The sequence below is a fragment of the Raphanus sativus genome, chromosome 9 (assembly GCF_000801105.2).
Source record: "Raphanus sativus cultivar WK10039 chromosome 9, ASM80110v3, whole genome shotgun sequence".
Taxonomy (NCBI): Eukaryota; Viridiplantae; Streptophyta; class Magnoliopsida; order Brassicales; family Brassicaceae; genus Raphanus; species Raphanus sativus.
In genome coordinates this window covers 10,892,435-10,917,256 of record NC_079519.1, presented here as the reverse complement: position 1 = coordinate 10,917,256, position 24,822 = coordinate 10,892,435, and the positions used below count along the sequence as shown (strand labels likewise).

General features: G+C 33.7%; 2 protein-coding genes and 1 pseudogene across 3 annotated transcripts; 1 reads left to right on the top strand and 2 right to left on the bottom strand.

Moving 5' to 3' along the window:
* The first annotated feature begins 200 nt into the window (after positions 1-200).
* LOC108824742 (SHUGOSHIN 2-like) lies at positions 201-3,153 on the top strand (annotated as a pseudogene).
* Positions 3,154-7,908: 4,755 nt separating this feature from the next.
* LOC130499397 (uncharacterized) lies at positions 7,909-9,990 on the bottom strand. 2 transcript variants are annotated; one of them, XM_056993397.1, is made up of 6 exons: positions 9,616-9,990; positions 9,302-9,528; positions 9,111-9,221; positions 8,875-9,033; positions 8,548-8,789; positions 7,909-8,452 (listed from the first exon to the last, which is right to left on the bottom strand). In XM_056993397.1, exons 1-6 carry the CDS (start codon positions 9,906-9,908, stop codon positions 8,129-8,131), a joined length of 1,356 nt encoding a protein of 451 aa, XP_056849377.1. In that variant the 5' UTR covers positions 9,909-9,990; the 3' UTR covers positions 7,909-8,128. The 2 variants fall into 2 exon arrangements, with proteins under 2 accessions (XP_056849377.1, XP_056849378.1); XM_056993398.1 differs by having other exon boundaries at positions 8,548-8,783.
* Positions 9,991-20,142: 10,152 nt separating this feature from the next.
* LOC108836233 (uncharacterized) lies at positions 20,143-22,256 on the bottom strand. The gene is made up of 6 exons (XM_056993645.1): positions 21,858-22,256; positions 21,474-21,700; positions 21,277-21,387; positions 21,042-21,200; positions 20,713-20,948; positions 20,143-20,609 (listed from the first exon to the last, which is right to left on the bottom strand). Exons 1-6 carry the CDS (start codon positions 22,169-22,171, stop codon positions 20,286-20,288), a joined length of 1,371 nt encoding a protein of 456 aa, XP_056849625.1. The 5' UTR covers positions 22,172-22,256; the 3' UTR covers positions 20,143-20,285.
* Between the last annotated feature and the right edge of the window lie 2,566 nt (positions 22,257-24,822).

The window sequence follows — 24,822 nt, the reverse complement described above, 5'->3', positions numbered from 1 at the left end:
GTTAACGAGAGATGATCAAACGACACACGACGCCATCACTCTGCAATCAATCCTTTGCAATCAATCCTTGGCAATCAATCCTTCGGAGCTTTAATCTATGGATTCTTTTCGCCTTTCTCCCTCAAAGCTTATTTATACCACTCTGATTTTTCACAACTTCTTAATCTCCCTTTCCATCATCGAAAAAAGGAACTCAGATCATGAATCCCGACAACAAAAGCCCTGTTTCCGGCGACCATATGTCGAAGAAAGCAGCTTCCGCCGGCCCGATCAAACCTACTGTTGAATCTGGTGTCTCTTCAGCCAACTCTGTCTCTGTCTCTTCTGTTACCGAGAAACGAAACGGCAAGTCCGTTGTGTGTTCCGATGTGCCAATCAAAGGTAGGAGTGGAACCGGTGTCCCCTCCGCAAAAAATGCTCAACTGGTGTTCTTTAGAGATGTTAAGTTCGGTCCACAGGAAACCCAGCTAAGGTTTCGATTGATTCATTTTTGGGAAGCGCGTAACGTCCTCACGAAGAACCTTATTGGTCTTGAAATGCTTATGATTGATGAGCAGGTATATTCAGCTATGTTTGTTCTTGATTTTAAATCCGTTATAATTTTTTTTCTCGATGATAATACTAACAGTCTTTGCTTTCGTCCTGATCAGGGTACGGCGATTCAAAGATTCATCGCACCAGATTATTGAGTTTAAGCTTTGTGTGTTTAAGAGAAAGCAAGCGTCAAGGATAAAATGTAAACTGTTTTTTTTCTTTTTCAGCTTCAGAAATCCTTTTTGTGTACTTACCCATATCGTTTCATTTTTAGCTTCAGAAAGCTCTATCGTTAAGCCAATACAGGTTAAAGAGAGCGCAAACAGCAGAAGTTCCAGGTCTGCTTCATGTTTAATATGTGCTTTCTGTGAAAACTTTTGGCAGTCAAGTAAATCGTGAATTGGTATTGTTTCGTTTGTAGGAAAGTTTCTAGAGTCATAGATACTACTGTTATCCCCGAAGTGACCTGTCAGACTGAAGATGACGTTGAAAAGGGGGTTGTCTCTCAAGGGGAAAACCAAACTGTTGACAATATTATCAACAAGAAGTTTGTTGCAGCTAACCCCGTAAAAGACAGTCTGCATAGCAAGAGGTTCTTATATTCAGTCCCGGGAATTACATTTTTAAAATCTTCCAAAACAATGGCAACAAGAATATCTTATTTGGGTTTTAATTCCTTTGTCTGGTTGTTTTCTGACAGGCTATCCGTACAAAGGAAATCTACCAGGTTTGCTGTTCAAGAAACTCAACAAACGGAAACTAAAGTAACTAAAGAAATAGCAAGGTTATTTAGAGTTTTTTTATAAACTCTGAATGGATAATAGCGTATCAGACTGACACTCTCCGTTTCGAGCAGGCTCTCTTTGAGAAGACGGTCTGCTTGGTTAAGGCCCAAAGAAGCTGAACCATGTAAAAGCTTTCTTGAGAGAGGCGAAGTCAGGGAGACGACCAAGAGGAGAAGTTTGTTAGCTTAACTTCCTATTTACAAATAATAACCTGTATGAATATCACTAAAAATAATGCAAAGGATAATATTTGAGAAGCTTAGTAAGCGAAGGATCAAGATCTGAAGCTTTAGAACCATCTGAAAGCGGACATGACACATCTAATACAAACGGGAAACGCAGGTTTGTGTTGTGGTCACTCAAGCTGAGGTTCCCCAAGTGCATAAGGGTCCGACTACAAGATCAGGTTCAGCAGGGTTAAGGAATGAGTTCACCAAGGCGGTTCAAGAACTGATTGATCAAGGTCTCAAACAGCTATTGATTCAAGAGATGTCTGGTTTGAAGATTGAAGACCCAACCGGCTCCATAGAAGTTCAAGATCAGCCCGGTCCAATTCAGTTCTCTTCCATCGTCCATAACCGAACCGGCCTCATCCTCTCCACATTCAATCTCGGTTCAGAATAAACTCTCAATCCATCCAACCAGCCTATTTCCGGTTAAGAGATTCAGCCAGCCATCAGAGTGAGTAACATGTGCTGTACTCTTTTTCCTCACCAAGTTTTTGTCCCAATTGGGTTTTTCTTGGTAAGGTTTTAATGAGGCAGCATGCAAGCATGTTATTAGCTCTGGTCAAGGCAATCTCTACCAAGCCGGTTTACCTTCTATTTTAATTTATTTTCGGTTCAAAGACTTGGGCAATTGTTGGCCTTGTTTTATTTTTATTTCTTGCTTAAGCCTTTTATGTTTTTGAGTCCATTAGGGAGTTCCCTATATAACTCTTGTTGGTGGCCGATTTTGGCACTTAGTCTTTCATGAAATTTTATTTGCTGAAGCAAAACAAAAACCCTTAAGTCTTTCTAGTTTGTGAGAAGCAGCCAGAGAGCATTTCAAGATCTTATCAAACTTTCTTCCATCAAAGTTTGTGGCGATTTACACTCCATCCTCATCCATTGATTTGTCTTGAGAGAGACTTCAGTCCAGCAAGCAAATCCCACATCTATCCATCTCCATCCACTGTTCTTGTTGAGAGAGACTTCAGTCCAGCAACTTGAATCCATCCTCCATCTCTCTATCCTTACTCTTGATTTTTATTTCATTTTGTTTCTGTTTGCATATCATTTATTCTGCATCTGAAAATCCCATAAAAATCATATTTGCTTCTGTTCTTAGTTTTCTTATTAGTTTACTTTCTGTTCTTCATTTTAACTCATAAGAAAACTTATAAAAATCCCTCTTTGTTTCAGGTACAAGATCAGCACCATCTTTCTCAAACCATCCAGCCGCCCACTCTCTCTCTCTAGATCAACCAGCCGGCCAGTTTGGGATCTTGCCCACAACAGTTTGTTAGTAGCAGTTGAACTTCCTACAAGTTTTAGAGTCTCAGTGATGTAATGTGAGTGTTATCTTTGTGGTGTTCTCGCCAGAGTGTCGACTAGAATGCAATCAACAAAGGGTAAATGTCAGACAGCTTCAGACACCAATGGAGTCAATAAATAAAGATATAGTGACAGAGTGTGATCTGTTACCATCAACAGTGTCTCAGGGGGACCATGAAAGAGAATCAAAGAACAAGCCAAGAACATCTGTGGGAAGAAGACCATCGAGACATGCAGCAGAGAAAGTTCAATCATACAGAGAAGTCTCACTTAATGTGAAGATGTGGCGAAACTTCTGAATCTCCAGCATTCTCTTGGTCTTTATGTTCTTAATATGCAAAGTTGTTGTTAAAAGGCTTACTTCATAGTGCGTTTTTATAAATTTTTAGATTCTTTGATAATTTGTTTCTCATGGTTTTTTTCCGACAGATTGTGCGTACCAAGTACTTTGAAATGCCACCATTGACCGTCTCCGAGGCAGTGGAGCAGCTGGAGTTAGTAGCTCACGATTTCTACGGCTTCCAGAATGAAGAAACCGGTATGCATACATATGCTTGATTGCATGAAATGCAAGGAACATTTACCCCTTTTTTTTGGTCTGGCAGGTGAGATAAACATAGTACAAGAGAAGAGAAGGAGGGTACGGTCTGATAATCCCTAAGAAAGATGGTAAGGCTGAGAAAGTTGAGCCGCTTCCAACAGATTAATTGAATGAACACTCTTTTGCTGAGTAGAGTTGTGGATTCTCGAGAGAAAACAGTGAAAGAAATTGAAACTGTTACCGTTCAGGAAATAGGTGTACATAATAATAAAAGGCTTAAAAACTCTTTTCTTTTTTAAGATGATTATGTTTTGAGGTAGAAAGAAAATTGAAACTGAAGTTATGATCTTGATTCTCTCTAAACCAGATGATCAGCATAATACATTTCATAAAGCAAGAATGCCGCATTATATTAATCATACAACAGAATTATCATCACATACATGGACACGAAGCAATGGCCACCACTAACCTCTGGTTCACTATTGATGTGTTTTTCTAATTAAAATAATAATATTATCTATAACTAAAAGAAATTAGTAATCATCTTGGGACCAGAGTGATTGTCCTCGATCAGCAGTTCAGCACGAAGAAATTGGATTTTGAGAAGTCGTAGAAAAATCAGTTTTACTTCCTGTCAAAATCAGGTATAACCTCCTGATTTTTTTTTGTAATGAACAAATAGAAGCCAAGTTCTACGTCGTACAAGCCTAGGACATCACTCCCAAAAACTTGAATACTTTGAGGTGAAGCATTTGTCTTTGTCATTCTCTTGGTTATATCCATTGGATACTTCGGAGGAATCAAACTAAACGCCTTACTCTACAGGCTGTTGAAGGGATTCTAAAGATCAAGGACAGATACAATCCTGCAACGTGAATGCTTGAAGATGGATTCACATGGAAGTACCTTATTGCACAAAAATATTAATTTCATAATTATTGCACGAAGTCAACTAAATAAAATTTATAATCAGTGTATTTGCAAAAATAACTTAACTAAAACACATAATATAATTCACAATATTATGTAGTTAGAGAAGAAAATAAAATTTTCACAAAAAAATAAGAACAAAAGTAATGTACATTTTTATTTTTTCATGTACCATAACTAAACGATCAAGCAAACAAAAATTAGAAAATTTACCATAAAATTTAACAAAATGATAGAAAAGAGCATCCACAAATTAACTTATAATCAAAACAGTGATTTTCAAAAAAATTAGAAAAAATTTATTAGGAAAATGAATCAATAAAATTTATTTTGAAAATCAAAGTTCTTTACTCAGATAACATAGTTTATGTGCTTTTCCATTATAATGAATACAAAAAATTCAAGCAATACATGAATATTAATTTTATTATTTTTGTGAAATATATCAATAAAATATCTAATATTACATAAATAATACTATAATTAATAATACATTTAACTCAAATAAATTTTAACAATATTCTATCGTAAAATTTAGTAAATTGATAATCAAAACAATGAATTTTAAGAAAATAAAATTTAAAAGTTATATTACGAAAATTAATCTGTAACATTTTTTGCCAACTAATCAGTGACATTTATTTCAAAAATAAAAATCCTTTATATAAAAACATGGTTTACTTTATTTTCAAATATAATAAATATAAAAAGTTATATCAAACATGTATATTTTATTATCTTGGTCAAATATATTAATTAATTATTTAATATTACATAAATAATATTATAATTAATTATACATTTTTAATTCAAACAAAAAATTTACATTAATCTACTGTAAAACTAAATTTAGTAAAACATAAAATAATCCACTAAAACATATTAAAATTGAACAAAAATATTGAATTATTTTACAAGTTTTTTTTCTACTAACAAAAATGAAAAAGAAAAATAATAATCTCACAGGTTTCTTATGGTCGGTCATCCAACTCCAGAAAATCACAAGAAATGATTTAGTGACACATCCAATTTTAATATATAAAGGATAAATTAGTTAATAAAAGAAAATCAGTTAAGCTTTTAACAAGAAAAAAAGAAAATCATATTTTAATAAATAACAAGTAGTATTTATTTCGTAAACTCATAACTAATTTTTCAGATAATGTGGTTTTTATTTCTATACGAATTATTGTTATCGGCTTCTTATGTTTGATTTCTATATCTAGGCACACATGTCCACGCTGTTCTATCTATAAGAGATTTTAATCCTAGAGAAACCAACAGGAAAGACCTCGACGAAGCTTTGATCAACCTACGAGCATCAGTGAGAGAACCCATTATGGAGGATGCTGAGAAAGTGTGCTCTACCTGCCATGGCAGATTCAATGGGACGGGGATTGTAAACTCACTGAGATGCAACCACATATATCATCGTATATGCATCGTCGAGTGGTTTTACCATAACCTAAGTTGTCCCACATGCCGTGACACAGATTTCTAAGCTGAAGTTTTTCTCTTTAACATTATCCGGATTATGTTATCATTCATCCTTAGATAAAAAATGTTTCTTTCTACCATTGCCAGTTACGTTTGATTTATCGAATTCTAGATTTAATACATTTATGATTTAAAAAATATATACTTTCAAAAAAAAAGTTTTACTCCTTAACATAAACCATATTATGTTATCATAACTCCTTAATTAAAAATGTTTCTTTCCACCATTGCCAGTCACATTTGTTTTATCGACTTTGACATTAAGTTTTATCGACTTTGACATTAAATACATTTATGATTTAGAAAATATATACTTTCAAAATTACTTGATAAAAAAGTAATTATCAATACATATTTTTTTTTTTGATAAAAATTATCAATACATATATGTACCTTTTAAGATATATATTACAGAATACTTAGTAATAAGTAAGCAAAAACGAACATTTTAAAAAAAAAAAACTCATAACACATCATTATCTGAAACTAATTACCAAAATTATAAAGATATACAGAAATTTACAATTTAGGAAATTTGCCACAATTACGTATATGAAACACTACAGCTTCTGTTCTTCAGATACTTGGTCTCTTTCTTGCATCATTTATGACTCCTTAGTTTAATGTTCTTCTGATACTTGGTCTCTTTCTCCTTTAGTTTTTCATTCCCACAGAACTTCGTACTTAGATTTATTTAGATTTCAAAAAACTACATTGTTAGATTGTTTTGAAAAGTATTTGAACCTAAATGATCCCATTGTTTAATACACAATATTCATATATAATAAAATAAAATTCAATAGTGTCAATTGAACATCAACCATTTTCCGCGCGTAGCGCGGACATCGGATCTAGTAACTCTTAATAATCCGATTTAGGGATTTATCACTAAATACTGGTTTAAGGATTCAATTATAGGGATTCATTTAGGATAATTAACAAACATAAAAAAATTGTAGTATGAAATGAATAAGATAATATATAAATTAGTGTATACCTATGTTTTGATCTTTATGTAACAGGATAACAGTGCATCTATGTAAATATCTTGATGCTCAAAAGTCATGTTAGTTTTAACATAACCAATGAATTTCTATGTATTCATGATATTGCTTATCAGACATCTGCAAATTAAATAGGTTGATCTTTTGCATTTTTAAAAGGAAACCTTAACAATGTCTTCATGAATACGTACACTAAAAATTCATCTGATCTGGTTTTATCAAATTTTTGTAGGAAATATTAGAGGTTTCATCAATATATGTTTAACAGGATATGACCCCCTCTTTATTTTAAAACTTGATCTCGTAAACACATGCTTGATTTAATGTAGGAGGATGATATAGATATAATGGGCATGATGTAACTACCCGTTCCCGGAGTATTTTTAATTTTGAAGAAATAAAACGCGAGAGATTTTATTCTACAAAAAAATGTATTTTCTGAGTGTGGACACACTTGTAATCGTGAGGATTGAGAATAAAGATGTACTTTGACTCTAAATTTGACATTTAAAGTTTCATATTACTTAAAATACTACAAAATAATAATGAAGATTGCTAATGATACATTTCAACTAAATTATAAACTAAGATATATAAAATAGAACGAATGAAATCATAATTTTGGATATTTATATATTTAGGTCTTTATGAATCGGTTCTTATCAGGTCGGATCTATCCGGATCATTTCTTTTCAGATGTTTTTTTCGGTTCCGGTTCTTTCGAGTATTTTAATTTTGAACCTAACTAGATACTTATAAATTTTTTATTTGGTTTTGGAACAAATACTTTTAGAGCAGTTCCGGTTCAGATTTTCTGGTCCCTTTAAAAACTCAAGCTTATTTGGTTGTATATAATAGATTAAGTCTATTAGAAGTAGTTGTATATGTTGCCCAAAAAAAAAAAAAAAAAAAAAGAAGTAGTTGTATATAATAGGTTAAACCTAATTAATAGGTCCAACAACTTTTAATAGATGTATATAGATTTTAAATTGTAAAAAAAAGATTAAAATGTTTATTATTATTTTTTATTTTTATTTTATTTTGGACAAAATGTTTATTATTCTCTAAATCTCAAGATAAGCCTGGCAATATGACAGCATTATTTTATGCTACAAAGATAACCGAGTCAGTCTACAACAACCATCAGGATTCTAACATCCCAGTTTGGCATATTAGTGAAAAATGCAATGTAACGCAAATACTCCGAGTTTTATTGGTTTTTTTATCTTGCAACCAAAATCAACATAACCGAGCTTGGATAAGAAAAGCAGAGAGTCCAATTCATAAACTTAGTCATCTTCACATGAACTTGAGGACCTTCACACCAAATGCAATGCCTATGAAAGTTGCAATGGCGATACCGAATATTCCAGCAAGAATCCCTGGAACGATCAACGAGTTCCATCCCTTTGCAGTCGCCATTCCAGCTGCAGTGGTGGGTCCACCGACGTTAGCATTTGATGCCAAAAGCAGCAACCTTAGCTCGATGTTGAGCAGCTTCCCTATGCCCAATATCACAGCGAGATGTGTCCCAATTTGGACCAATGCAAACAAGAATATGCTCGGTGCCGTGTTTATCACAGTCCATATGTTTCCGCTCGCACCTATCACAGTGAAGAACACCTGAAAGAAAAAAAAAAGTAGTTTGATATAATAATTTTTTCAGAAACCTTGTGCTGTTTCTTGAAAATGAAGTGTGTAAAGATTCTCTCTGACACCTGCATAAGAATTAGAGCCATGGCTTCTCCAGATGGAGCAAGACGACCAAACTGTGAAGGAAAGACTGTCGCTAGAACAACAACCACGGCGGTTATAGCTGGCAAGCTACCACCCGAAATCCCAAAATGCTTTGTTAGCAAAGCCCCTGCCTTGCATATAGCTAAGGACACAGCAATTCCAGTAGCTATCAGTAGCACAGGGATTTTGTTTGTAGATTCAGAATCCTTGCTTGCATCTGCATCTGTACAAGTGAGAATCCAAAGGAATGTAACAGAAGAACAGTGACATGGAAATGATCCATTCTTCACTGCAACATTCAAACTTACCACTAGTTGGTGGAGGCAAGGTTTCGGCAGGTATTTTGGAGCCTATAGCAAACAAAGACGTGAAATAAACAGCGCAAATAACATTATCAGCAGCGAGTCCAGCCGCTAATACTGATGGTGAAACTCCGAGAGCATTCGCTATGGCAACATAGTTGACGGCTGGAGAAAAAACAAGAATAAAAAATCAGTATCATCATGGAGAAACAAGAAGATAGAAATGGAAGAAGTTAAGTTACCTCCACCGATATGCCTCCCCATGAGAGCAGCTGCAATCTTCCAACTATCATTACCAAGTGCTCTCATTGGCACTAGGTAGTAGGCCAGAGCTGTACCCACAGTTGTTGCAACTGTTTATGAAACAGCAAATGATTTAATTAAGAGGCTTTTGGTACCAACAAAAAAAGTAACAAGAATTGTAGTTTCTTACTTGATCCAATCAAGAAAGCCAAGAGAAGCTTTCCAGTGGACTGAACGACGCGGCGGAGATCAGCTCGGAAGAGCAAGAGAGGAACAGCTAATGGGAGGAGGAAGTTCAAGACAACAGCAAAAGCAGGAGCGTCTGAAGAAATGATCCCAAGGTTACTAGCTGCAAGACCGATCAGTGTGCTCACCAACGCCCCACTCACCGCACTTCCCACCTTCGTCTTCTCCGACCTTTACATTACTTCCATTATGCAGATAAATTATTTTTAAAAAAATATATTTAATTCAATGGAAAGGTGTGAAGGCGCGCGCGCGCACCAGAGACCGAAAGCACCAGTGGCGAAGAGAGCAGTCCAAGTCCCCCACTCATCGTTACCTGAAATGAGAGGCGTATTCAATTGCGATCTCACGGTCACCGATCGGAGCGGAGACGATACCTCCGGCGAGAGAAACCTGTCGTTACGAGAGAAGCTAAGCCTGGGGGAAGAGACGACTGCTTTAGACGATAATTCAGGAAGATCCTGTCGTGAAACAATGTGCGATCTCCGCCGAATTGATCCCGACGACGACGGCAACGAGATCCCTGTCGCGTTCAGAAACGGCAAGCTCATCGCGTCTGCGTCTGCGTCTGCTTTTACGATAGAAATTGACGAGTGAGAGAGAGGTTCGTTCGTTACTAATAAGTGGACTTGTTGTTGACATCACATCATCATACATAGTGCGTCAACTTTTCTCTCTGATCATATTGACTCGAACCGACCCTGAAATCAAAATTTGGTTTTGATTTAACCAAGTCGAATCTAACCAAAACTCAACATCATTAGCTTCCTCTCCAACCCGCCAATCTCTTTTCAATTCTGGTTATTTTTAGTGTCGATTCTGGTAATGGAATAATTGGACTAAAACATATATTTTTTGTCACATTGATATCGAAAACTTTAGGGTCTATGCTCTCAAAATAAAAAGATGTAATAGAAGATTGTGAACTACAAATGTATCAAACAAATTACATATGTTCATAGTTGTGTAGTCCTGTTCGGAGAATGGACGCTGCGTCTACCAACGAGCGACAATAGATTAAACGACGTGGAAGATGGTGTGCGCTTAAAAAGTGTCGTCCAACAGTGAAAATAGTCACCGGAATGTACGCTGGAATTTTAAGCGATCAGTTATTGCTCGGAAACTGCCGCTGTGTCAATTATTATTAACACAGGCGCGCCTTTTTATCCGATGTCTTATGCATAAAGCAACAAAATTAAAGTGTATTTTTTAGACGCGCACGCTGCGGCAGCATCTACAGAAAGAACACGGCTATATGTATCTCAGCAAATCGATCTCATGGTGTTTGTGAAAAAGAGACTCATGGCATCTATCTTTTACGACAATTAAGAATGAAGAACACAAAGGATCTCTTTTTTTTTTGAAACACACACACAAAGGATCTCATTTCCTTATCTTCGGTTAATCTTCTCTTCCAACTCAAGTTTTTTTCTATAATCAATTCCTTTGAATTCAAGTTACTTGTCTTGATCAAAGTCAGATTTATCTTTAGTTTTTAAATTACTCCATTTTCTTCATTATGGAATATCCAACGAAATCGAACTTTCCTTCAACCTTTAATAAAAGAAAATTTCATGCAAAATATTTTGAAAAAAAATCCAAGAATCCTTTAAAGTTGACCTATTAATCCAATAAATCAGAATATCACACCCTTTCAGGTAGGGCTGGGCAAAAAATCCGAACCCGAAAATCCAAACCGAACCCGATCCGAAAAAGTAGCACCGAACCCGAACTGAAATTGATTAAATATCCGAACGGGTTCAAAATTTCGGTATTTAAAGAACCGAAACCGAACCCGATCCGAACCAAAATATTTTGGGTACCCGAATGTATCCGAAATAAATTTATATACTTAAATATATACATTATTTTTATATATAATGTATATTAAAAATATTAAAAATATATAAGATACCTTTAAGTTTTCCAAAATACTAGGAAAATATATGCAAATAGTCAAAAGTAAATGTTTAAAATAGCTAAAGTATACTGAAAACATCAAAATAGTTAAATATCTATTGATTCTTTATCCAAATATTCAAAGAAAACTAATTTATATGTTAAATTAAGGTATTTTGATATATATGTTATGAAAATTTATATGTAATATATTATCTTTCTTATAGATTTTGAAAATTTAAAGTATATAATGAATTTTGAAAATTTAAAAACATTTTAAATGGGTTATCCGAACCCGAACCGAACCCGCAAAGATCCGAACCAAACCCGAACCGAAATTTAGAAATATCCGAATGGGGCTGAAATTTTTGATCCCGAAAACCCAAAACCCGAATGGACTGAACCGAAACCCGAATGGGTACCCGAACGCCCAGCCTACTTTCAGGTTACAAACCTCAAATAACCAACAAATCACATTAACATTTACCGTATTTGCACACGCGCTCGCCGCACGCAATTGCTTGTATTATGTCATGTTTTTTTTTTTTGACTAAATGTCATGTTGTCTTAAATGTAATTCCACTTGTCATATAGTAGGCCTCAATCATGAGTCATATTTTCTTGCAGCATGCTTATTCAGCCTTTCGTTGTTCGATATGAGTTCTGTTTTCCATGGTCATCTTGATCCATGAGACCAGCCAAGCTTAAATCACCCACAAGTCTTCCAAGTTGAGAGATCCTTCCTCCGGGCGAGTGATGGGTCCATCGAGAAGCTGCACTTTTTAATAATTCATAGATTTTTCATACCACATATAGATTCATCATAGTTTGATCCTTTGAGAAGATCATGTAAAATCAGTGCACCAGGATTGTCTACAACAGTCAAATCATAAGGAGAAATTGTTCTCCGTACCTCCATTGTTTTCTGGTTTTAATGTTGTCGGTCGTGTTCTGGATCTCAAAAGTTTTTTAGATCCAAAAACTAATACCATGAGATCCACCACACTCTGCGTATTTTTGTCATTTAAAACAGTGTGGATGGCCAAAAAAACTCGAACCTAAGACGGTACTCACAGCTGTTAGTCCTTTACCACTAAGCCAAAACAATTTGGTTTGGATTCAAAAATTATCTGACATGTTTTCGGGTTTCAGAAAGAGTTCGGGTGAGAAAAAAATCTGAGAAATTGTATAGAGAAGCATAGAAATTATCTGCTTGCTTATTTCAAATTTTTGGATAGAGAAGCATAAAAATTCTACGTCCTCTGGAGTCAAATTGTAAGTTTGCTCGTCCCGAAACGTGCCCATAAATCCCTTACGTCTGCTCATTGCATGAAATGTCCTCTCGGGACGTTTAGAATCAGAGGTGTCCCAACAAGAGACGGCTGCTGATTGACTATCATACATCAAATTAAGAAGCAGGAGAGGTGTTCCTGAATATAAGATGTTTAGAATAATTTTTTTGTTCCAATATATAAGATGTTCTCATATTTCTAGGTAATTTTAACTTTATCAAAAACTGTGTAACCAATCAAATTTAATAGTTCTATTTTGTAATTGGTCAGATAATTTTTAATTTATAACTTTGATAATATATTTTAGATAAAAAATGATTTTTTTAATAAACGTGTTTTACCTATAACATCTTATATTTAGGAACGGAGGAAGTATTGATTAGAGAGGTGTAATCTAAAGGTTGTGCTGTTTAAGAATAAAACGATTCGGGAAAGATGTTGATGACATAAGAGCGAGGGAATTTTATGTCTGTAAAATCAAAATAAGGAACAAATCTGACTGTTGGATTTAAAGTTTTTTTTTTCATATAAAAAACTGATGACATCATCAATCACCAAAAAAAAGTTTGCTATTATATATATAGATACTTGATATGTGTTTTGTATTTGCATATAATTTAAATAGACTAATTGATACTTAGGGGGGTGTATTGAATTCAGTGGCGGATGTAGGAAGCTAATTAGTTGGGGGCACAGTGATTTTTTTTCCATTATGATTAATTTTAGAGCAGAAACATTTGATAAACTTTATAGTATCAAGGAAAGAAAATTATAAAAACAGTTATGGGCACGTGCCCCCGTAGCCGTTGTCTTGCGTCCGCCACTGATTGAATTAAGAATTTTAGGAGATTTTAGAGTGTTTTAATTTTGGTGAGTTTAAGGTGATTTTGAAGTTATTTAGGAGGTTTTAGTAGAATTTTAAAAGTTAAAAATAGAAATCTATATGTGATTTGGTAGGTATTTTCTAGAAATTTTAGAGTTGTTTTAGGTGACTCTTTCCTAATTTTCCTAATCTGAAATTTCCAGCACATCTTCATTCTAGAACTTCCCTTGTGGGTTCCGGTCTGATTTTCAATAACCATTTCCGTGTACTCTCTCAGAGCTTGATGATGACATATGTTCATGGGCATTAAGAACACACCGAATCTGAAATTGTTAATTAAGAGAAGGGTTTGTTCAGACGCTGGAGCTTTTTAATATATATATTACAAAAATAAAGAGAAGATCTTGATGCGCTAATCTCTGTTCGTGCCGTTAAAGATCTTCTTCATATGATTGAAGAGTATCAAGAAGCTGAAGAAAAGGCTGGTTCCAAGAGGATAGGAGTGTTTCTAGTGTCTTTATCTGAGACAAGAACAAGAACATAAACCAAAAAAAATGCATCATACGATATTGAACATTATCAATATGTTTCAGCTCTTATTGGCTTTGTAGATGTGAGTCATAAAAAGAGTTCAAGTAGAAAAGTCAAGCAACAAGACATTTTGGAACCGCTTCATATTATAGCCCCACCTTAAGTCATCCATACTCTTGTACTTCTGTTCATCATAATTTATGGGATTCAGATAACTATAGAAAAAGCGGTAATCTGAATGCAGTGAAGAGTTTTTTTTTTCTTTTCTTTTTGCTAAAAATTGCAGTGAAGAGTTTGTGTTGCAAGACTTTTGTTTTGATTGGCCGTTCGGCTATTTGTGAATATGCAGATTCTAGTTCTTAAGTTTGTATATTCATCAAATCTCTGACTTTTAAATCAGTGATGAGGGATGAATCGAGCAAATATGTATGTATTATTGACCTCGATCATGCAAAACAATGATCAGCTTATATTTATATACTTTTGAAGACTTGAAGTTGGGAGTTGGGCTGAGACGTGACTCTGCAGAAGTTTCATGGTGGCATGCGAGCTTTGGCTTTTATGGTTTTAAAGTAGAATGGATTTGTGGAGAATATTTAGATCAAAGATGTTATCGTAAAGGCAGAATCAGGAGAATAGACTCCTTCAAGCAGCGTCACACCGACAGGTTCGTGCTCACAGAGACATATCGTCGACCAAGTGATGCTACGAGTTCGACACTGACAGCTTTTATTTACAACTTAAAGACGGGTTTCCTACGGAGAGACGGAAGTAGTCGAGATCAGGTCTTTAAACGCTGATGTTTTTTCCCTCCGAGCAAGAAGACACGTCTCTCGGTTCTTGTTTCAAGGTACGGCACTATCTTTTGTAAGTCTCTTCAAATGCCAGCTCTAAAGATGTTATTCTATAAGAACTCTTTTTAACTAAAAAATAATGTCAACTCTTCTAAAATCCTTATTACAGAAGTTTCATCGTAAATGTTGTTTGCAGTTAAATAATCAGTGGATTTGATTTAGTTTTTGCAAATTGTTAATTGAATAAGAGGGGGTTTCAAGTGATTTTCAAATACTTTTTCCAAATTCCATATTGAATAACACTTGATTTGGATTTTTTTTTTAAATTATCAATTGAATAACAGGGGATTTTAAAAAAATCTGAAAATCTATTGAAACTCTTGTTTCAATACACTCCCCTTAATTTGGTCAGACCAAGTACTCGACTTTACGTATCAAATATCGATAAAGTAGCATGTAGAATTGTGCTCACCCCTAGCGGGAAAAGAGTCTATTTCGACCTCTACAATTTCAATCGTGCCAAATACGAGCCGAGTAATTGATCAGTGCTAAAAACCACCTGAATTGAATTATAATTAAAAAATACTATCTAAACATTTTAAAATGTGTCAAAATCTACACTGACCGTGTTTTTTAAATCGCCAGCTCAAGAAAAAGACGGTGTTTTGTGTTAAAAAAATAGATAATTTTTTTACATAGGGGATTCGAACCCAAAATAAGACACTCATTTGTCTAGTTACATTAACCACTGACATTCATTGGTGAGACCAAGTACTCGACTTTACATATCAAATATTGATTAACTAGGTAGTCACCCGCGGCACACCGCGGGGTGAGATAATTGTTTAGATTTATGAGTGTTCAATCTGGATATCGGTTCGGTTTCGATTTGATTTTTTGGTTTTTCGGTTAGTAAAATATAACTACCATTCTAAATTCATATTTACTTTGGTTCGGTTCGTTTTATATACCGTCGGGTGTCGGTTTATTTGGTTTTATACCAAAATCCCTTATTAATTAATTTAGGATTATATTATATGAATTTTAGAGTCATGTTGTCAAAACAATCATTTATTAAAAAATATTATATGTTCAGATGAAAGAACAAAAAATTAAAACGCTTCTACTATCAAATAAAATAATCAAATCTAAAATTAAAATTAAAGCTCGAAATTTAAGAAAAAAAAACAAAACAAAACAGAAGCATGAAAAAAATGTTTTTTCTACTCTTCCATATTTAGTGTTCATCAAAGTCATTGTATAGTGTTTTAAAAGAGGAACCATTTTACCATATTAAATAGCCCTAGTTAGATTACTTGTCTGTAGTGTACTAAGGAGTTTGTGTAAGGTTGTGCAACCGGTTTGGTCGGTTTCATTAAGTTTTCGAGTAATAAAGTTAAGTTCCATATTAAAACTAAGTCTATTTAAAAAAAAATTGGTTTGTACCTAACTAAATCCTTATTAGATTATGTTGGAGATATTATGTAACTATATAATATAATACAGTAACAAAATCAGATAACAACTTCGTAAAACTGATCCAAAAAAAACATCGTAGAACTTTGGGATTATAATACCTTAGTAGATACCAATTCTTTTTTTAGCACGCATTAATCTTATCACTTAGCAATAGATAACAAAACCGTATGACTAACGTTTTTTAAACACCAACGATCATATATAAGATATTAGATCATGTTCATAATATAAGAGCATTTTCATTGGTTGGGTCTCTAAATTCGAGCTTTGCACCTTATTATATTAATACTTTTACATAATTTTCTTTGACGATTAATTTTATCATGTTATCAGTGCGCTTGCTCTAAAGAAACTTACACGGTAATCGACTAACACCTATTCAATAGTCTCACCACCTTGTGTAGGGTATTGCTTCCATAGGCGAATGATCTTCACCTAAATTCTTCACATAGATTTGAAAGATTTTAGTTCGGAAACTTGGTTAAAATTTGCTGCAATCGATTTCTGTGATAGATATGTTCGGGTGTAATGTTTTGTGATGTAGACTATGAGAGGCGCAGGTTATATATATAGAGTTCTTAAAACATTAGGTTAGAAAATTGTACATTTGTTAATTAGGAAAGACAATATTAGTTACATAGCTAAAATAAGTAAAATATGCTATGAAAAACGAATCTACATTGAATTTGGATATATTATATATTTATTACATATTGACAAACTTGTCAATCAAGCATTAACATTAAGAGAGTACTATATGTAGATGTGAGTTCAGAAACATTCCCGATCTTATATGGCATTTCCATATACGGCTGTATAGCTTTAAATATGTTTTGCCACTGCATGCATTGAGCAATGTTAATTTAGAAGCCTGGAAGTTCAGTAATGGGTAATTAAGATTAAAATGGTGGGTTTTTACATACACTCTAAATGTATATTTAATAGCTATATAACTATATAACTTAAAATTACTCGTAACGTATATTAGGTGATATGTATATATGACTAATGACGTATAGTCTTATATGTACGTCAATATCTTCCATGTATTTTACGTGATACAAAACATGAAATCGTAACACACAAACTGTACTTCCATTGAAACCTTTTAAGCAAATGTCATACTCTGTAAAATACACCACTATCACAAATATAAAGAACTTCTCCAATCAAATGTGTGTGTAAGAGTTTGCGTAAAGAATACTTGTTGTTATACTCGAATCTCTCAAATGGTATTTGATGTAAAGGCTCAGCTGGATTCTGGAGTTAGGAGATCTTTCCAGGAGCTAAGAGATCTTTCCAGCTAAGTAACCATTTGATGTTTCAATCCATGGGATGGAGCTGAGAGAGAAGAAGATTTGAAGGCTGTCATAAGGCTTGTGCAAGGATTCAAAATCATTATCTTGGATGATTTCCTCTAAAGTGTTCGGCTTCCATAGCTTCAGTGTCGTAGACAAAATCCATATCTTACTAAGTAATCATTAGCCCATTATTTACATTGAGGTGGCTTTACCCTCTCATGAGCTAGCTTTCCATACCATATGGCTTTAGCCAAGACTCTCCACGTGACTGGAACTTTAAAGCTAACCACTGTGTCTCATTGTTTCAGGTTCATCATTGCGAGCGATCAAGGGGGCAAGAGTAGGCTGATTGGTTGCCTCACCTCAGAGATAGTGTAGTTGGACTCATTGATAAAACTCTAAGAGACAGCCATGAAAATAGCTTAAGAGAATGAGATAAAGCGAAGATGGCCACATTATGTTGCTTATATTGCTTGCTCGGGAAGACTACGTACTACCCTAACCACATATACTTTACAGTTAATACCAATCGTCAAAACATATACTATCTCTTCGGGCAGAAACGGAACCGAGCACGACTCATTAATCTCGTTGAAGATTTTTAACGTCCTCTTTCCGCAATGAAAAGAGGTTCTCAAGAACGTGAGGTTAGTTTAGTACGATCTTTATCCCCTTGCTGAGATGGGGATTCAAACTATATGTTGTTATTGTGGTTGTTTCTTTGCGTTTAACGTAAAAGCTGCGAAAAAAAGAATGTCAAGAGAAACTGTTCGAGTATGAAAAAAAAATCGTTAAGTTTCTTGTCATTGAAGCAAATAAAGAAAGAAAGCAAAGCATTTAATGATCCGTTTTTCTTAAAATCGCTCACAGAGTGACATGTGGAATGGAGCCTTCTCATGCATTCTCACGAAAATCGTTTAAGGAAAGCCTTAAAAATGCTTCTCGTTTAATATATAGGGGATGCTAAATACCACCTGAATTCAATTATAGTTAAAAATACTATCTAGCTCACTTAAGCTCAGAGAAAATGACGCCGCTTTAACCCTCCCACGTGTGGGATTGTCAATTGCTTAACCCATCTCATGTTCATCACTCGTTGAGCTTCCATGAGTTCAAAAAAGTTCATAATCTGTATGAATTCGTAATTGGGGATCTACTTAAACCGACATATAGTTTAACATAGATTTAAATCTCCTACTTAACTCGAAGTTTAAAAAAAAACTCTATTTCCCCAGAAGACATATATTGTAACTGAAATCAAACTGGATGTTGAGGGAGAAGATTATCGTTGTATATATATATATATAATCTATCTTATTAAAATAGAAACATTATGTTGGACCTAACATTTATTTTGTAAGTTTTTAAATTAAATACACTTTTATACTTTATAGTTAAATATACATTAAGTCACTAATGTTTCTTTCTTTATACTACTATCCATGTTTCCAAACAATATACTTATTTCTTTATACTACTATCAATGTTTCCAAACAATATATTTTTTGTACTACTATCAATGTTTCCAAATAATACAATAATTAATCTTAGTTATTTTATATCTATCATTTTCTCTTTAAAATTTTGTAGAAACGTCATAATTTCATAGACTGCAAAATAGTGAACTTTAAAATTTCGATTATAAGATTACAAATTATGAAACTATTACAATTTAAATCCAATTAGATTACATATCGATCATCCATCAGTTCAATCGGTTAGTCTCGGGTTTTAGTGATTTTTTAATATGAATATTTTAAAAACATAAATTGAATTGTCAGATCTCCGGATGAACCGTTATAATCACAATCGGATTGAATTTAAAAATACTGATTTAAATGCAAAAATATTTTAAATACACACTCTTTAAAAATAACCAAAATATTTGTTAAATTATTAGGGAAATTTTTCATCGTAAAATATCCCGCGCTTCAAAAGCGCGGATCAAAATCTAGTGCATATTATACCAGTATCTCAAAAATATAACTTGGGCTAGAGATAACTTGGTTTGATCTAGTGATTGGCTATGTGCGGATTCGTTTCCCTTGAGATAGAATATATTTTGTTTTATTTAAATACACATGACGACGTCATTTTGTTGAGTTAACGATTGACTAACTATCATTGCGGTCAATGTTGATTTTAGCACATTTTATAAAGTTTAGGTAGTATTTTTGAATTATAATTTTATTTTAGCATATTTTATAAAATTTAATTAGTATTTTTGAATTATAATCGAGTTCAAATCATATTTAGCACTGATCTATTTAGCACCATCTATTTAGGTACCCTTTTCCCCACCTGTAGCAGCGACCATTTATATGTAATATAATAGAAAAGTAAAGTTATCAAAAGCAGATTAATGATTTGTATAGATAAGTGGAGGATAGATGTGTGCATAGGATCGATAAGAAAAGCGAAAATATATTTTCTTTATTTCTTTTCACTTTTGTTTCCACGAGGATCGAGGGTTTGTAGATTTAGTAGCTGCTGGTTTCCTTTTTTCAGAAATGATTTCAGAAAAGCGAAAATAATTTTTCTTTATTTCATGTCACTTTTGTGTCCACGACGATTGAGGGTTTCTAGATTTGTAGCTGCTTGTTTTCTTCTTTTAGAAACGATTTCAGTATTTGTAGAAAAAATGGAATTCATGCCAAATATTTTTTTTAACCATTTTAGAATTTGAATTTTATAGTCAGCAAAATAGCAAAACTAGTGAGGACATAGAGAGCAAACGAGCTAAAGACTTGTAAGGATTCCAAATAGTATTGGTGACAGAAATTTAAGTTCATGTGATTCCACTTAAACATCACATGAGCTTAAGGACTTTGACTCCAAATGCAATTCCTAAAAACGTAGCAATGGCAATCCCAAATATTCCGACAAGAATCCCAGGGACTATCAAAGAGCTCCATCCTTTTTCTGTGGCCATTCCAGCAGCAGTTGTGGGGCCTCCAACATTAGCGTTTGATGCAAGAAGCAAATGCTTTAGCTCTATCTTCATCACTTTTCCTATTCCCAGTAACACCCCCAGATGTATCACTATCTGTAACAAACCAAATATAAATATGCTTGGTCCTGTATCTATTACACTCCTTATGTTACCACTTGCTCCCAACACTGCAAAAAACACCTTTTTCCGTATATTCTACTTTCATCAGATTGAATTGGTCGTTGATATCAATAATAAGGAAAAAATGGTGAAAATATATCCCTTAAAAATCATAGCATTTCACCTGCATGAGAACTAGAGCCATTGCTTCTCCAGCCGGTGCTAGATGGTCAAACTGAGACGGAAATATAGTGGCTAAAACAACAACTATAGCAGTAATTGCTGGTAAGCTACCACCCGAAATACCGAAATACTTTGTGAAAACAGTTGCAACTTTGCATATAGCTAAAGACACAACTATTCCTGTGCCCATTTGTAGCACAGAGATTTTATCTCTGCCTTCGTTCATCTTCACACCATCTTTGCCATTGCAAAAACAAAAGAGAACACATCAAGATTATAAGATTAGTGCTGAATCAAACACAAGTTAGGTATATATCATCACCATCTTACCACTAGTTTGTGGTGGTAAAGATTCAGCTGGTATTTTAGAAGCTAAAGCAAACAATGTCATGAAATATAAAGCGCATATTACGCTATCAGCAGCAAGTCCAGCTGCTATTACTGAAGACGAAACATCGAGAGCTTTCGCTATCGCAATGTAGTTTCCAGCTGCACATAAACAACAACAATAAAAATTAACTTTATATTGTCACAAAAATGTGATTCAAATTTATTATTTCGTTACCTCCACCAATATGTCTTCCCATAAGGGCAGCTGCTATCTTCCAATTATCAGAACCAAGCGATTTCATCGGTACCAGATAGTAAGCCAAAACTGTACCAACCGTTGTAGCAACTGTTTTTATAATAACATAATTAGTGGTTAGAAAAAGCAGAGTAATGATCATATATATAAGTGGAGAAGAGGTGAGTATATTCTACATGATCCGATAAGAAAAGCAAACAGAAGTTTTCCTGTAGACTGGATCACACGACGCAAATCTGCTCTAAATAAAAGCAGAGGAACAGCTAAGGGGAGCAGGAAGTTCATCATTACAGAGAAAGCAGGAGCTTCTGAAGAGATGATTCCTAAATTGCTAGCTGCAAGTCCTATTAAAGTGGTCACAAGTGCCGCACTCATCGCACTTCCAATTTTGGTCTTCTCTGACCTACAATGTTTCAAAAAAGATGTCAGTCTTTTCCAAAGAACTAAGTTAAATTTCGTGAGGTCCTTAGTCAACACCAATTGATATGGGTTCATACTTTAGGTCCCATCTATTTTGTCATGTGAGAATCATAGATAATTTGATCAAAATGTTGACGTACCAGAGACCGAAAGTTCCAGTGGCAAAAAGTGCAGTCCACATTCCCCATTGATCATTAGGAGAAATGAGAGGCGTGCTTAACACCGATCTCACTGTAACCGATCGGGTCAGAGATGATACTTCAGGTTTGACAAATATCTCACGGCAGAAGCGAGATGAATGCGAGGAAGGAGAGGAGTTAAGGGGTGAAGAAACTTCTCGAATAGGGAAGGCGTGAGAGTTTTGGCGGGAAACAGTGTAAGGTCGTCGGAGAAAAGTTTTGGACGACGGAGATGGTATGGAAGTTACATTCAAGAACGGCACAGTCGTCACCATGTCGCAAAGCTAGTAAAAGAGGGATAGAAGAGATGTAATATGTGAATGAATGGTTCTTAGTTGATAGTCTTTGCTTTATGCAAGGCTAGGTTATGGTGAGAATGGAATTGTCACTACGTCCGAGACATGAGTGGAGACGAGAGAAAAAGAAAGAGAGAGAAAAGCGTACATTTAGAACTAAACTATTCGAATGATTGTTAGAAAATTGCTTACTTTACTAATAAAAAGTGTATTGATAGTTGCAGTACACAACATATGGAGTAAAAAGAATGATCGACGACATGAAAAAAAATACGAGATGAATCTCAAAATACACTTAGAAATTAGGATAAGAGTTTTTTTTAATATAGTTAGGATAAGAGTTTAAGTTAACGTACGAAAAAAATAACTTACAAAAAATGTCTAATAATAATTTTGTACGGCAAATGTGAATTTTATTGATATTATTATGATCTGATACAACAGTGGTGATCCTAACTTGTATAAAACAATTATTTTGACATCAAAAAGATTATTGTTAGAAAATTTAATTTTTTTTGTGTGTGAGAATTCTCCAAATCCAAGTATATTGTAATTGTGAAGGGTTTATGTTACCAAGAATTACTTGTATTGATGCTGGTTCAACGATTTATATTTTTCCAGTTAAGAGATGATTTTAGCTCACAGACAACAATTATTAATGGAAAAGATTGTTCTAGTTATTAGGAAGATTCCGACCAGAACATATAGGCGTACTATTGCCCATTGTGAGTGTCTTCTGCCCTTCTAGAATTCAATCAGAAATAATTATTTGAAACAATTTTTCGATTATATTTAATACGAAAATCACTCCGAAAAATAATAATAATCAATTTAATTATATCATTATCTGGGAATAAATACAGTATAATCTGTATAAATTAATAATGTTGAGACTTTAAAATTTTATTAATTTATAGAAATATTAATTTACAAAATTTTCTATATTTTTTTCTATTTTTCTATTTTTATTTATAAAATAAGAAAATATTTGATTTTACATTATATACGTTATTTAAATTTTAGCCACTAGATCTGTATGATGATTTGACATCCTGCTGTTCTCTCTTTCTCCTCGGATTGATCGTCTTGCAGAAAAAGATATTCAAAGAGAAAGAAATGAAGAGGATAAGTTCTGTCAATCGTAAGAAAATGAGAAAATGGTTTTTAGCTATTAGATTTCATTTAATCAATGGTCATAAAATATGATCTTTGAAAAAGAAAGATTAACCAATGCGAAAGAAGGGTGAGGATAGATAAAAAAAGATTAAAGTTAGAGTCTTGTAAGTAAGAATTGTATAAGTTATTGTAAGTAAACATATATCTCAAAATCAAGTTAAAGTATGAACTTGAAAATTCAAGAAACCATACACATTCAGTTGATTTATTTTCACTTGATATTGATAAAGATGATCTTCAATATAAAAATTTAAAGTACTCGAATTCAATTTTCATATTTTCGAGTATGTTTGGGGTATGACTGAGTTATATAAATGATACGGCTGAGTTATCTAAACGACACGGCCGAGTTATATAAACATTTTATGATTTTAGGATATGTTCGAGGTATGACTGGGTTATATATAAACGACACGACTGAGATATATACATGACATGACTGAATTGTGTAAACATAACATAAATCAAATAAAAAATACATGGGTGAGTTATGTTTCTTACATAGAAAACTAAAAATACAGGTTTTCTGCACTATTCGGGTGATAACTCATCCATGTTTCCAAACTTTATTGAACACTTTTGTGTTGTCTCTATTGAATCAGTCACTTCTTTCTATCTCTTCCTTTCTTTTTTTGTTCAATCTTCTCTTTCATTCGGATCTGGAAAAAAAATTAGATTATCCAAAAATGGGTATCAAATCATAAACAAACTTAAATGAATACACCCTCATAATTGTCAACTTGGGTGTTTTTTGGAATGTATTTGCTTTTTTTTTCTTGGAATGCACGTTTTTTATTAGTTAGGTTTCCGGAGATTGGTAAGAAGTAACTCAGCCACAACATAAACTAAAACTCAACCACAAACTCGAAAAACTCAGCAGAGAAAATGATTTCCGGCGATTGCAGCGAAAAAGATTTCGTAGAAATGTTTGCGGAGAATACAATTTTGGCAAATATGATGTCAGAGAAGACAATTCAAGAATTTCGGACATGGATTTGTTAATTACAGTTATTAAAGATGTGGATATAATAATAAGTGGCATAGATTTGTTAATTAAAAATAATTTTAACTAAAAACTAGTCAAATGTCGTAATTATCATTTACTAGGGGTCTTTAAACATTATAGTAATTTTTAAAAAGTTTATATTATTTTAGTAATATCACAACATTTTTATAACATTCTAGTATTTTTCTAAATATTTGAAAAAAAGATAAAAGATTGGCGAGCAAAAGGCGAGTTAAAAAGCTAAGAAATTGTGAAAACGACGGATGGGGCATTATAAGCAACTAAGCACAATCGTGAATTAATTTTTGTTTGAGTTGGGGTCATCACTTTTATTTATTTTTAATTGGCCAATTTGGCTGGAAAACCATAAAACAAAAAGTAATTAGGAAACAATGCAAAAGATAAGTTAATTAGCTAGTTGGACAGAGGAGGATAAACGAAATTACGC

Excerpts from the sequence above, each read along its gene's own strand:
- LOC108836233 (XM_056993645.1), bottom strand. The coding sequence starts at position 22,171 with ATGGTGACGACTGTGCCGTTCTTGAATGTAACTTCCATACCATCTCCG. Across the intron at positions 21,201-21,276 it reads GGGAAGACATATTGGTGGAG|CTGGAAACTACATTGCGATA; the intron begins GTAACGAAATAA and ends GTTTATGTGCAG. Across the intron at positions 20,949-21,041 it reads TTTACCACCACAAACTAGTG|ATGGTGTGAAGATGAACGAA; the intron begins GTAAGATGGTGA and ends GCAATGGCAAAG.
- LOC130499397 (XM_056993397.1), bottom strand. The coding sequence starts at position 9,908 with ATGAGCTTGCCGTTTCTGAACGCGACAGGGATCTCGTTGCCGTCGTCG. Across the intron at positions 9,529-9,615 it reads ACTGGTGCTTTCGGTCTCTG|GTCGGAGAAGACGAAGGTGG; the intron begins GTGCGCGCGCGC and ends AGTAATGTAAAG. Across the intron at positions 9,034-9,110 it reads GGGGAGGCATATCGGTGGAG|CCGTCAACTATGTTGCCATA; the intron begins GTAACTTAACTT and ends TTTTTTCTCCAG.